The sequence below is a fragment of the Dufourea novaeangliae genome, unplaced genomic scaffold (genome assembly GCF_001272555.1).
Source record: "Dufourea novaeangliae isolate 0120121106 unplaced genomic scaffold, ASM127255v1 scaffold16, whole genome shotgun sequence".
Taxonomy (NCBI): Eukaryota; Metazoa; Arthropoda; class Insecta; order Hymenoptera; family Halictidae; genus Dufourea; species Dufourea novaeangliae.
Window position 1 is genome coordinate 2,181,658 of NW_015373891.1, and position 13,969 is coordinate 2,195,626.

At 43.2% G+C, this 13,969-nt stretch overlaps 1 protein-coding gene across 1 annotated transcript; it reads right to left on the reverse strand.

Moving 5' to 3' along the window:
• Positions 1 to 1,623: 1,623 nt before the first annotated feature.
• Positions 1,624 to 9,568, reverse strand: LOC107188302 (cyclin-dependent kinase inhibitor 1). Its single transcript, XM_015576581.1, has 2 exons — positions 8,301 to 9,568; positions 1,624 to 2,145 (listed from the first exon to the last, which is right to left on the reverse strand). Exons 1-2 carry the CDS (start codon positions 8,869 to 8,871, stop codon positions 2,045 to 2,047), a joined length of 672 nt encoding a protein of 223 aa, XP_015432067.1. The 5' UTR covers positions 8,872 to 9,568; the 3' UTR covers positions 1,624 to 2,044.
• Positions 9,569 to 13,969: the final 4,401 nt, after the last annotated feature.

Below are 13,969 nucleotides of genomic sequence, written 5' to 3' on the forward strand. Positions count from 1 at the left end.
TTTACAATATTATGTTACATTGTACTATATATTGACAAATGTCGATATATTATACAATTTAATTTAGTATAAACTCTGGTAGTTCTAGTGTTAAAGACCTCCAGAAGCTACGCTCTGTATGCTCCCTGTATGAATGGTACCGAAAGGGTACAATTTCTGCATTCCCCTTACCTCACCGTGAATTCCGCGAATTTCAGATCAAGTGATACACCATCGGAAAAGGACGAACATCTATGCCTAGGCTGCGGAGTGCTTTCAACGGTTTTTCCGCACCAATATCCGGGTGGGGGAAGTTCTGACCGTAAAAAGGTTAAAAAGAATAGAGAGGGAGCGTCCATTTGTACAAGTAAATTCATCGAAATAGTAAAGATTGGGTCGTATACGATTGTAATTTTGATTGTTTTACCCCAATTACGATTACATCGATAATTTTCTGTCATTCGTTAAAACGCCAAAAAATTCCGAATATCGCAATCTTTCTGAAGCTTCGATATTGCTGTTCACGCTGGAATTTTGCTCGGATCAAGGTTTTCGCTGGATGAGAAATGGCGGGAATGGAAGCCGAATACGAAAACAAGGTTCCTTCTACGGTGATAGAATAAGAACAAATAAATCGCGGGTTGTGATTTGGCATCGGCTGTACATTTCCTTAAAGTCGTACAGGAGATCAATGCATTAAACATGGGTAACGAGCTTCTACGTATCTAAATCATATCTTTCGCCCCGTTAATTGTCCTCGAGACTGGTCTCCATCCGGCCACGGAAACATGATTGCGTGTCGTTCTCTCTGTGTTTGCTTTTCAGGCGGTGTAACAAAACTGTGTGTGTACCCGTGGCAAATTTACGTTACTCTGTTGCAGTTCAATTAAAAAAAAAAAAAAAAAATAACGATGTAATTATTGTCGAGGTAATTTCACGATCGTTTCGAGGACATTTGATCGATCGAAACCACCGTGAAATATCGTCCGTGTAAACCAGCTCTGCGGGGTATTTTTTCTTCCGTTAAACGGTGTCGTTAGAAGGGTTGCCCGCGCGGATTCGCATCGAGGAAAAATGTTTCGTCGATGGAAAGCCGCCGGGGGGCGTCTAAACCGTGACACACAGCCTCTCTCTCGCTGTTTCCAAGGGCCCGCGGCGGACCAGGCTCAAACGGGCCTTTCTCTCGTTCTCTCTGTGCCTATGTATCGACAAGAGACGCAAATGCACTTTCCACTTAACCAGCTAAGGGTTTACTTAAAATTTACGTGTCTGTTGTGTATCCTAAAAATATTTATAGAATTCATGTCTCTCTCATTACAGACGCTCATTTGAAGTGCACGTGGCGACGACGTCCTCATTCAAATCATCACTCATTCCCCAGCCATTGCTTCATTCCTCAGAATCGAACAAATATATATATCTATATGTATATATATTACATTAATTTCATGAAATCGTTACTCGCTCTCTCGCACACACTCTCTCTTTATATATGTATAAACATATATACGTATATCTAATATATTCCTAATCGTTACTCTGTGTTCCTAAATCTACTGCAAAAAAAAAAAAGATAACGACACAATGAATTACATATACATTATATAAAATAAAAAAAAAAAGTAGAGAAAAGAAAAAAGAAAATAGCAACAACCGCGGCGTATCGTTCTTCCTTCTGTGTCCGGTCCTTCGTTACGTGGTCGTTGTTATTATTAATTTATAATTTCCGTGGCATGGCTACGAAAAATATATATATATGCTGTGTGTATGTATGTGTGTGTAGTATATACGTCGTAACGAAAAACGGAGCGACATATTTTTCTTTTCACTGGCCACCGTTTTCCGTCTCTATATTCATGGCGGATAAATCTATGTGTGAATGGCACAGCCAACGGACCTCGCGCGCCTCCTGCCTGCCAGAGCTCTCTTGCCTCTGCCTTTCTCGTTCCTCCCGGCAGTGATGCTTTGCTTGGTTGCTTTCTTGCTTGCTTCCAGTGTTTCCTGCCCCTCTCGCGCGAAGAGATGGAAGGACAGCGAGGCTGAAGTAGGAAGCTCGGGAGGCTCCTTAGCTGCGTATCTGACCCGCGTTGCGGGACATTTTCTCCGGCGGCTCTATCATGCTCTTCGCGCTACCGTTTAGGCTACGCTTGCGACTCTTCATGAAGTCTGAAAGCACATAACAACCAAACATTTAGGTACACCCACGTCGGACTTATTATAAGATAATTCAGTTGATTCATAAACAGGTTTTAACCCTGTGACACCCCATCTGAGTAATTCACTTGCCAAAGTGATTACCTTCATACAAATTATCAAAAAAATCTTTATCAAATATAAAAAATTCAGCATCAAGTGTTTTAGCGCTAAAAATTAAAAATATTCAAAAACCGGAGTTCGTCACTTAAGGCATGTGAACACAGCCAATTTATTCGAAAGAACATTTTTGGACATCCAGTTCACTCGCATCGTTTCTATACTCGGATTATTCGATTCGCGAAGAAGTTGCTCGAAACAATGCGCCATCTGAAACGAAGTTTTACTGCGCGAATCCTTAACCCGGTTATCTGAATGGCCATACCCTCGGGCAAGATTCGATAAGTGGCAACGCACACACATTCCGCTCTGCAAACGCGCCACGCAAAATTTACTTCGCAAAAAAAATTGCTCGAAAAACGTTATTGGGACGGCATGGACCCCGAGGGCATCCTCCTAATCAGGATCCGCCTAATCGCGTGCAATATAAGGTTCGACCTCGTGCATCGTTAACGATAAACCCGCCCGAACGTAACATTAGCTCATCGTTGCCCGTTAATTATATCGGCTGGCAGATAAGATAACCACCGCGAATCCTAGCGAAGCTCGTTAAGAATTAAAACGTGCTATAATATTCTCTCTCCCTTAATACTCGAGACGGTTGCTCTGTGAAATCTTTAATGAGTCACGGCTAGAGGAAACCGTGTACAAAAACTCATCGCCTGGTGCCGCTGGCAGCAGGGCCGCCGTTCCTGGCGGGGGTGTAGAATATGCCTCCACACCAGGGCGGCCATCAAACTTAGGGGCGGCCGCAGGTCGTTTATTATATGTAAAACTTGGACTAGTAAAAATAATAATCAAAAGTTTTCCGATGTTTATGAACATTAGAGACTGACAGAATTTAATCAAATTAATTGCATATGTAATCTTTGTAACATTACTCGTATACTGGAAGGAAGTATCTTTATGGACAGCCTAAAATAGCATATGACATTTAGCCATATTTAGTGGATTATATTCCTGTAGGTAGTTAATAACCATAACATCATTATTACAAACATTATGCGTTAGTTTCGTACGTGTATGTGAAATAAAATATTCATTTTTTAAGGATTTGTTTCATTCTATGAAAGTAAAACATAGGTCCTGGCTGGCAGATACGTACTCGTAATCGTGAGTCACTGGACTGTCGCATTCGGTTCTCTAGACATCACCACAAAAATCCCCCTGTGGCCTCCCCTATCGACGAACATTTGGCGAATTTCCACAGCGGGGAAAATTCGTCGCATCTGTTCGATTTCCCGACCTAACCCTACGTGTGATGGGCCTTTCCCGAGCTCGAATTGTGACGGCACGCGACAGGAATTATGGAGATCGCTGGCACAGCTGTGTCAATGGTCGCGACCCTTCCTCCCTCTAATCTCCTCGAGCCGTTAATCAAAAACGTAAAAATTAGTCGCAGTCAACGGCGACATTAACATCTGTTCGCATCTTCTATTGTAAGAGAAACGTGTCAAAGATTCAGTCCTAGACGATGATTTAAGGCATGCTATGGCTAACAAGGGAACTTCGGTGCCTACTGACAAAATTCCGATCTTTGTTAAATTTTGCAGATTTGTAGGGGACCTCCATAGAAGCATTGGGCAATTTTTCATTTTTGCTGATATTCGGTTCTGTGGGCTAAAACCATCCCTTAAAGGCCAATGTGTTTTCTTATTTTTCTGTTACAATGAACATTTAATGCATGCTTTACTTTTTTTGCTGAATTTTTAACAATTTCATTGTACAGTTTTATAGGACATAAAAAGCCATTACAGTTTCGTCGGAACAATTCCTTTAACCTCTTGAAGGATACGTGGTTGCTGGTACGTATGTGTACATTTAGTTTTTCTTTCATTCAAGCATCGTTCCGAAACTGTAATTAAATATTCGCTAAGAAGTTTCTTAACAAAAAAAGGATATTCTACCAATTAATTGCCGTTAATATTTATGAATATATTTTAATTAAATACAGTCGAAGAATGAAACAAATATTCTTTCTGATCTTACTACATTCATCCCTGAAGAGATTAAATCGACTGATTTCCAAAATATACAGGAAAATAGTTCTAGTTTCTAAAAAAAATCGGAATTTCCGAAACACCGAAGTTCCCTTGTAAGTCAACGACCATGTCACTTTTTCGTTAACAATATTCAAAAATAAATACACAGCGGCAATTTCTCTAGAAGACTAAAATACTGTACTCTAAATGATGATTATCCAAAAACCCTCGTTAGATGGTTCCCCCCAGACCCAAAGCGGAGGTCCAATTAAAAAATACCGCAGATCAGAAACATTCCTCGTATCTCAGGCACAAATCTACCGGAGGATGATTTGCCGATGACTGTGCAAACATACTTTAATCGTCCCTTCCTTCCGCCCTCGACAATCACCCTTATCCATCGACCAACGCGGAGCCCCCTCTTCAACCGCCAAAACTTTTGCGAAACGCGTTGCGTGCGATTTAAATACCTGGATCGTGCCACGCATGCGGGTCATGGATCCGGTCTGTGTGACGGTGAGCAATCCTGATTTTAAATACCAATCGAGCCACCCCCCGTCCCCCTGTGTGGCGGTTCTCGGGGCCATCCACCCCTGTTCGTTCACCAGGGATGCACGATTGTGAGCACAGCTGATACCCCCATGCGAGCAGGAGGCCGAGGGTACGTTCGTCAGGGAAGGTCGCACGCGTGAACAAAAGCCGATGACCGAGGGGTTGGCTGTATGTGGAAGAGAAACTTTTTCGAGGGGTACAAAGAGACGGGGGTGCGCGCACAGTCAACCCCATATGGACGGCACAGCTGACCGCGTGGCTCATTAATAACGTACGTTAGGAAAATCAGTCGGAGCCCCTATCGCCACTCGACGAAAAACGTTACACGGCCGCGTTCGTTCTCCCGTATATAAACTACAAACGAAAGGAAAGGGGGGGGGTAGAAGAGTAGCGTATCGAGGAATCAAAAAGCGTCATATCGTATCGATCCGGTTAATCGAACCGCGAGAACTTTTATAGCTATGATATTATCGTCGAATAATAACGGTTACTGTCACACACACGTACACACGCGGCGCACGCGACCGTTAAAAGCCGAGTGAGCCGTAGAATAAACATCGAAGGTAAGATCAATTATGTACGCGTAATCTCGCGCAATTAGCTACGTGTGCTTGAGCGCCTCTCGGGGCGGGGACACTCCGCGACGGCGGCTCCCGGGGCTTCCCGGGAATGCTCCGGGACGCGCCAGTAGCCCCCACCCCCTCCCACAGGGGGGTGGTCGCGTTATTATTGGTCAGCGGTATTCTTTTGAAATGAATGGACCAAAATTAGGTGATTCTTTTTTTCCGTGAATTAGTTCCAAGGATACGATTGAGCTCTCAAAATTTTTTTTTCAGTTACAGACGTAACATGTGCTTTTGGAAAGAATTGCAGAGGCTAAATTTATTTTAAACTCTTCAGGGATAAATTATTAAGACCTGGAAAGAATAGTTTTCTTTTTTTCTTCAGCTGCATCGATTTAAAATATATTCATGAATATTAATGACAATTGACATGAATATTAATAACAACTTCCGAGTAATTGTTTATTCACAATAATATTCATTGTATCTTTGGGAGCTTGCTTAAATGAAAGAAAAACTAAACGTAAATATAGCGCATCCTTGCATGAAAAATGTTACAAATCGAAAACGTGTAACTTTTCTGTATTTGTGGAACTATGTATTGGAAGATATTTTATGCGAGAAAATGAAAATTGACAATTTTTTACTTGTGACACTTTCATGCGGGGGTGCGATGTGTGCCAGTATCCCTCAAGAAGTTAATCCTCAAACGATGACGTCTGGGTCAGTTTGACTAGAGTTTTCAAGAACGCCATTAATCTTCCAATGCACCATACGTTGGCCACCCCTGACCTAAGGTGCCAAAAATGCATGGAGAGGAAAGGGTTAAGAAATGTTTTAAATATTCTTAAAACGACCATTGGTTCTTGATTTTATAAAAATAAAATTTTTGTACAAGATAAAAAATGTTCGTTTAAAGTTTCTACTTTCGCATATTTCACCCAATCACTGAAAAATCCCTACAGCCAGTAGGCATGGTAGCTCGAGAGTGCCGGATTTATGTATTCAAAATACACACGTTTTCTGAGAGTTTCATCCCAGGGTGGTGCGTCGCGGTGGACAACGACGTATAAACAAAAGAGCGTCACAGTCGCGTTAGATGCACACAGGGCTTGCGGGACAGATGACGAGTCACGTCCAGAAATAGTCGCGTCGCGTGGGTGGTGTGCACGGTCGAATAATAAATAGGCGAAAAAAGGGGAAGTAGACCGTGAGGTACCGTCCGAACAAGATGGCGGAGACGCGCACGCGAGAAGAAAGAAGAAACGCAAATACGGAAGGGGCCCTCGACGCGCACGAGATGAGCACGGCTCTGTAGTTACGTAGGAAGCGCTACGTCTCCTGGAAACGTCAACCCTAGGCAGTCGGAGCCAGAGGGAACCTCAAACGGAGATTTTCGCGCGCTGAGATGATTGCGCAACACGGGTTGGTAGTTTTGACACGCGATACAATCGATAGGCGAATTATGCCGTAATAATATTTATCGTTATGTCATACTTGTTTACGCTTGAACCGCGTGGAATTATCGAACAGTGCTTATCCGTGCCAAAAATATATTCGATGGACGGTATTTTGAATCTTATCGGCAACTGCACGACAGTTTTTTTTTTTATCTATACCTCTCGTGTCCGTAGGAATATTTTTCTTTTTGTTACGAGAACATTCACTCCTAGGGTATGACCGATCGATTAAATTTTTGTACAGACAAGGCGAAAAGTATCGAGATCAAGATTCCAGGGTAAGTCGACGGTGAACGCCGGATACACACGTGTGTACACGAGGAGAAAGCAAGCGGGTGCAATTCCTTTTTATCAGGTGCTTACGTAATTACGTAAATTGCGTCCGACCTTGCCTGCCGGTCGACGAATTAGATTGACCTAGGCGCTTCCCGTATAAATAATGCCGGTCAATTAAACTCCGATAATACGCGTTAATCGAACGGAATAATTCAAGAAATCTTGCGCGTTCGCCGACAAATTATGTAACTTTTTTTTTCATTGTACATACGTTGCTTGGGAGATTAGTATGCGACCGAGCGAAGAAAAAAAGCGCATAACGTTTGTGGAAAAAAAAGCAAACACCGGAGAGACATCGAGACAAATATTGTGATTATCCGACGAGGCTGATATCCCCATTTTTTTCTCTTTTTAAAAATATCAACGGGAGAAGATACCGTGCTGGTACGAAACATGCAACCGTGTGCAATAGACGGTTATCTGGAGTGGCGGTAAACTTGAAACAAGAAAGAGGGAAACGAAGCGTGGGAAGCTTTAACGCTTGTAATTTGAGTTGGCTTATTAACGCTTTTGTTCCGTATGTTTCCTCGACATTTATGCGTTACGAGGTCTAAGTAAACGACGATATTATTTTCAGCAAAAACAATATTTTTAAAACGTTCCCGTAATTGTATTACGTTTAAATTTCGAGCATAAACTGTTGCAACTGTCGTTGACTTTTTCGCTTCGAAGCAGGGGTTCCTGGTTTTATCGTTAAAAACCGAGCCGACTTCTGTATGAGGCATCGGTAAATTTATTAGGTGTCGTCAGTGGCAGACGTCGTGTTATTTTGAAACGAAGCGGAGAACCCCTACCACAGAATATCATAAAAACAGTCCGTTGCAGCGTGTACCGTTAACTCGCGTTAATAAATAATTAAGCTTATCAACCTCGAGGCCAACCATCCAATCAAAACAAGCGGTTCATTCAATGAAGAAACAGTTGGTTCCATTAAAAGATACACGGTGAAAAAGGGACAGAAAGCTTTTTCACGTTTACCGATGCGATCGTCACATGCTACTCCTTTCGATCGCTGAAAACGCACGTGTTTGCGCCAATCAGTTTATTTCCAGCGTATAATAGCAATTATCGGATAGACAGACGAGAGAGAAAAGAAAAATATCGTTATCGCTTACCGGTTATGGAGGACTGTTTCCTCGTCGCGGAGGTCGATAAAATGGGGGTAGTGGGTTCGACGATGTACATTTTCTTATCCGCCTCCAGGTCGAATATTTCGTTCATGGTGACTTCGCCTCCAATTTGAGGTACCCTTGGCTCTTGCGGCGGCGTCCTTTCCGCTTTCTGAAGGATCGGAGTCGCCGGGGTCTCTTTACGAAGGAATTTCGTGGTGGGTGAGGAATCCCGGGACTTACGAGGCGTGCCAGGTGTGTGTTTCCTTAAGTAGGGCATACCACGCAGAGCATAGGGCTCTGGTACCACGTCCTGCGGCGTGACGAGTTCCCACTCGTACCTTGAATTTGCCCGCGGTATCTCCAAGTGAAAGTCGAATCCCCATCTCTCGGCGTCGAGCATAGATTGAGCGCGAAGCTCCCGTTCTGCTAATGCACGAGCGGCGGCGTGATCGACAGGACCGAACAGATCCCTTCTGACACGAGCAAGGGCTGCTCGACTCGGGGCCGTTCGACCTCCACCCAAATTCCTACTCATTTCCGTCATCATCACCGGATTCAATACTCGTGCGCTCATATTTTTTTAGTCTTTTTGCACTGGCAACGTCGCCGTCCCCTTGTACCAGTTACCAATAACCAATGATATTTCAACCGAGAAGCAACCTGCTCTGTGTCTCACTCTCCCACTTCTCGTCGCGGCGATTTCCTCTCTATCCGGCGTTTGTCGTTCCGTGCCTCAATGTTTTTGGATCGTGATTCCAGCCCCACTTGCTGCTGTTGCTCACGCCACCACACACTTCTATCGGACTCTTTAACACGCGCACAGCACGAGATTAAAAGCCGTCCGTTTTTGCATCAGTTTCGATGCTTTGTTCACACACGTCCCAATTACGGAGAGATGATTCTTCCAGGAATCGTTCACGGAACACGATGATGTTATACTCCCAGCTCTCCGAAACGTGGCAACGTTGGTCGTGGCGCGACCCACCGAATTTCGAATAATGGCCGTACTCAGCGTCACCTCGAGACTACGTTGATCGTTGACTTGCTTGTAGACGCGCGGGGACACTTTGCGGCGGTGACTTTTGACAGCAGACTCCCGCGCATTGGTCGATTTGAATCGTAGAACAAAGGCTGGTATTCGCTCCGACGAACGAAGCGTGCACCAACCAATAAGAAAGCTTGGCAACACGGTAAACACGGTATTGCGCACCACGTCCACGAGAACGAAAGACGATACGAAAACAGCAAACACAGCTATCTCATATTTTCGGAGTTCCTTATACTGTCCGACGACCGGGTCAATTGAAATAATATCCAATTATCAGTCATGGAATTGGATGAAATATTTCGTCAGTTTTCTCACAGATTCATCGCATAGCCCGCGGGAAGAATGAACCGGCAACGTTGCACGCACTTGCGCGCTAGCCTCCCAGAGACGTAGATGAGCTTGTTTCGACGTATTCCCGCGAAGATTACGAGACGAAGTTGCCCAAATTTGAAATCGCTCGAATGCTCTCTGGCACACTGATTTCGTAACTGCCGCGTCCACCCAAGATAACGCACAATAACGATATCACAGTTGGTCCTTTATCCGGCACACGAAGAATTTCGCGGAAAAGGTTATTGCACACGGCCCGTAAGCACCAATATGCTGGTCGTTCTCACGCTGGAAAACCACCGAATCGACTCCGATGCCGCGTAAAATCCAAAGTGGCGAAGTATCACGGTTCCCGCCAAATATACGACTGTCAAGACACACGCGTGGATCCAAGTTCGGCGGAAGGTCGAACACGATTGCGCAGTTATGTTGACGCTTGACGAGGTGCGTGCGTGCTGTATAGCTAGGAGTTGCGCGAAGGCACGTCCTACACGTGAAAAGCGCTCTCTAGCGACTGAAGCGAGCGCCTCTCGTTGCAGGGAACCAAGCCTCTAAAACACCTCGGCGCTTCTCGGCTCTACTCGGCTGTTTTCGCCTCATTCGGTGTCGCCCCCCCCCTTCAGCCCCCCTTCGCGGAAGAAACGAAATAACCGCCATTCGCAGAGTATAGTCCCTTCGACCGGAGCGCAACATTTCGCTTTGAAAGTACGGACGAGATGGTTTGTACAGTTATTGGCCCCATCTTCAAGACAACATAAACGAGCTGAATGCTGATTGTAACCATTGGACGTGTCCCAGTATGCCCATCTCCGTGGTAAATACCCTCCAAGTTATTTTTCTGCGTCGGGGGGTACTCTACCGAAAAGCTCAGAGAAACCGATAGGTCATGATTGTTCATTTTGACCACTCCCTCTTCCACCGGTATGCACAATTATACCGAAAGCACGATCGTATTCTTCATTGGTTACAATTAAGGAAATATTTAGTACTGACGAACTCGAAATAGAACTCTCTCGAATATTTATAAGTTCTGTTTGACGATCTGTCGAAATTTCCAACGATCGGTCGTCAAACTTTTTTGTAACGTGTTTATTCGAATCTTGTACGTTCGTATGAGTGTAATGTTAGGTAAAAGTTGATCGACAAAAAAACTAAAACGCATCATGCATTGACAAGCGGGCGAAAAATAAACAAGTCCAGCTTTCAAAACAACGGCTGTAATCTTATCACGGACACTCGTACGTACGTTTATTCGGCGGATTTCCATGTTTGCATGGCAATACGTTATGCACAGTGAATTTATTTGCATACCGTTCAGATTATCGTCGACATTTTATTTCAACCAATAGAAGTTACCGTTGTTTAAACATTGTGGTGAGAATTAGAGCATCACAGTTTAGCTAAATATTCGCAGGAAAACCTTATCTTGAATTTACGCCCTCAACGACACAGGTATAAATGCGAAAACGAATAAAATTCTATCTTCACTTATTCGTATTTTCAATCCATGTATCATTCAACCTATTATTGCTGGTTCACTGGGGTGCATGATCATAATTACACATATACTTGTTACTTGACTGTCAATGTTTATGCTGATTAACATTTTTACACATTACTGAAAAAATGGAATTTGAAGAGATTGGAAAGTTTAAACAGAAATTGAATATTTCTATTAATGGTTTTATTTGGATAAAAATCCAATCAAAGCTTATCATAAGTAGATCAGTGATAATGCTACTATTTCCAAGCGTTACTGATTCTATTGCTATGTACTTAAAAGTTTCCGAAACGTTTTCGGCTTATGTGTTTTTATCTTCGTTTTTTAAAACAGAAATATCATTTAGGTGATAGTGGTTTTCGTTGTTGCTATCCACAATATCAAATACGAATTTACGTAATTCCTTCGCAATATATGTATCTCAACCTGAATTTAACGAGTGAATAGTTCCAATTTTCAATTCGTCAGTATTATGCTAATGCAAAAAGTTGAACTTGTCTATGTTCGTAGAACATCAACGGCGCTGCTAAAGCAGCAGATATTTGCCGAGATGTTGCTAGGAAAGGCAAGGGATCAACGAGGCGAAACGACACTTTTCATTGATAATTGTCAATTTACCTCGTTGCTGTTCCCGTGGCCTGAATCATTTGTATCTTATGCAGAGGGCAACGAGGAAATGGTGTTGCGACGCGCTAGAGTAACTCGTGGCGAGCGGACTGTGCGTGAACGGTCGTCACGACCAATCAGGGCGCACGTCTGACACGTTGCGTGAAGTTGTATTGGTGAATATCCGCTCGCTGCAGCATGGCCGACTATATGGCGCCACTGTACAGGCGCGGGAAACTTTTAAATATTCAAACCTAGCAAAATCGACAAAACCATTATACAAAAACTATTTCACACTATATCTTAGTGTTCTAATCAGTTATTCCTTAAAATCCTATTTTAATCACGTATTTCGGTATTTCTGACAGTCCTTATTTCTTCGTCCTTGTTGTTTCTTTTCGAAATATGTCCTCCCTTCATTGGATAACCTTAAAACAAATAGGGAAAAATTAACAACGAGCAATTGAAAGGAGCGTAAAGATGATCGTCAAAGGGGGCAAATTCTCGTGAGAGGAACCGCAAAGCGTGTCGTTGGAAATGAAAAATCCCACGCAACATCCAGGAAGTGGTGAGGGTGGCACCGGATGCATCTCAATGAGGGGAGAATGAGCGAATGAGTCGCGTAAAACAATCCTTTTTGCGTTTCGCTAAGACTACCGTCTCTCTTTCATCTGCGGTCAGGTGGGGTACCCGTTTAGCAAGGTATTTCGTTGCACAGGTGTTCTCTCATGGTTTGTCCCGTAGACGAAGGATGGAAAATAAACACCGCCCAGCCTTCCCCACCTCTCGTATAACCGTTTCACCCCCTCCCCTCGTGTATCTTCCAGACGATGAGCTGTCCTAGATTATTTCTCGAGGAAGCCTGTGTTTACACATCCTGAATAGACGACGACTACGAGGACTACGACCGGAAGACGCGTGGCTGCATCTGCATTGGTCTGTTTACTAGCCAGGGGAGTCACCTGTTTCCATCGGTAAGAGAATTTCGCTATCAAATCCGGGTTTGTCGTCCTTGCAACGTTATCTCGTCGCGTGCACACTGCCGCGGAATGAAAATGTTGCCACGATAAATCATCTTTATCGAGCTCAAGGTGGTGGATCGAGGTTGAGAAGGTAGGCACTGTTCCGTTCGATGTGATAATAGATAATAAAGCGTTTCGTTTTTTTTTTCTGCAACGATGGGATTGTGCGCTGTATGAAGCGGCAATATTCGCTTCGACAGATAATAGATGGTATCGGAAATTGAACGTTAACGTCACTCTCGCTACAGGAACACATACTCATGCGTTCATACGTATTTGGACGCACACCTGTTCGCAAACTAACGTGAAATATATTGCAAGTAAACGTTTTTAATGTAACTATGCCTAATGACTTGATCACACCTTTTTCTAAAACAAGAAATATGAAATATATTGCAACTAACTATCATTATATATTTCATCATTACTAATCTACTCGTTTAGAGCAAAATCCATCAAAATATTTGCACAGACCAAAGAAAAATTTATTGTATTATAATTTGTTTTTATTATTTATTTTTCAATAGACATCTGATGATAGTAGAAATTGTGAAATAAATTAGACAAATCAAATCCTATTGCAATGACAATGATAAATAGTTGACTATTAAAAAACACTATACTAGGTTGTGTATTAGTTAAAAAAATCTATTTTCAAGACCACAGAATAATACAACATAGTTCTTCTGTAACATCACTATCACTCATTGCCGCATTTTACAATTAAGTACGTTTACTTTATAATCATATAACAGAAGCCTCTTCAATGAGATTCCACCAATTGTCAAAATGTTGATGAAACATCTTTCGACATCGTTCATTAAACGATGCGTGTTCGTGAAATTCTCGAACGGCGAGGGGCATTGTTCAATTGGGTTCCCCAGAACAATGAAGGTGGCGCGCGTTATACGTGAACATCTTTTGTCGTAGTCGCGATTGTGCCCACTTCCGTGGGAATTCGCGGAACGGAAGTGCAATTTCTGGCAATGGGTACGCCACCATCGTCGTGGCCAGCTTCCATGGCGCGAGCAACACGTAGGAAAAAAAGGCGATTCTTAAAGAACCGATGCCAGGTGCACCGGCTGTCTTCTCACGAGACGTCGAGATTAATTTTTAAAAGAAATCCTGATACTCGTGGAATCGAAAGGCTCGTGTCGCTCCGTGA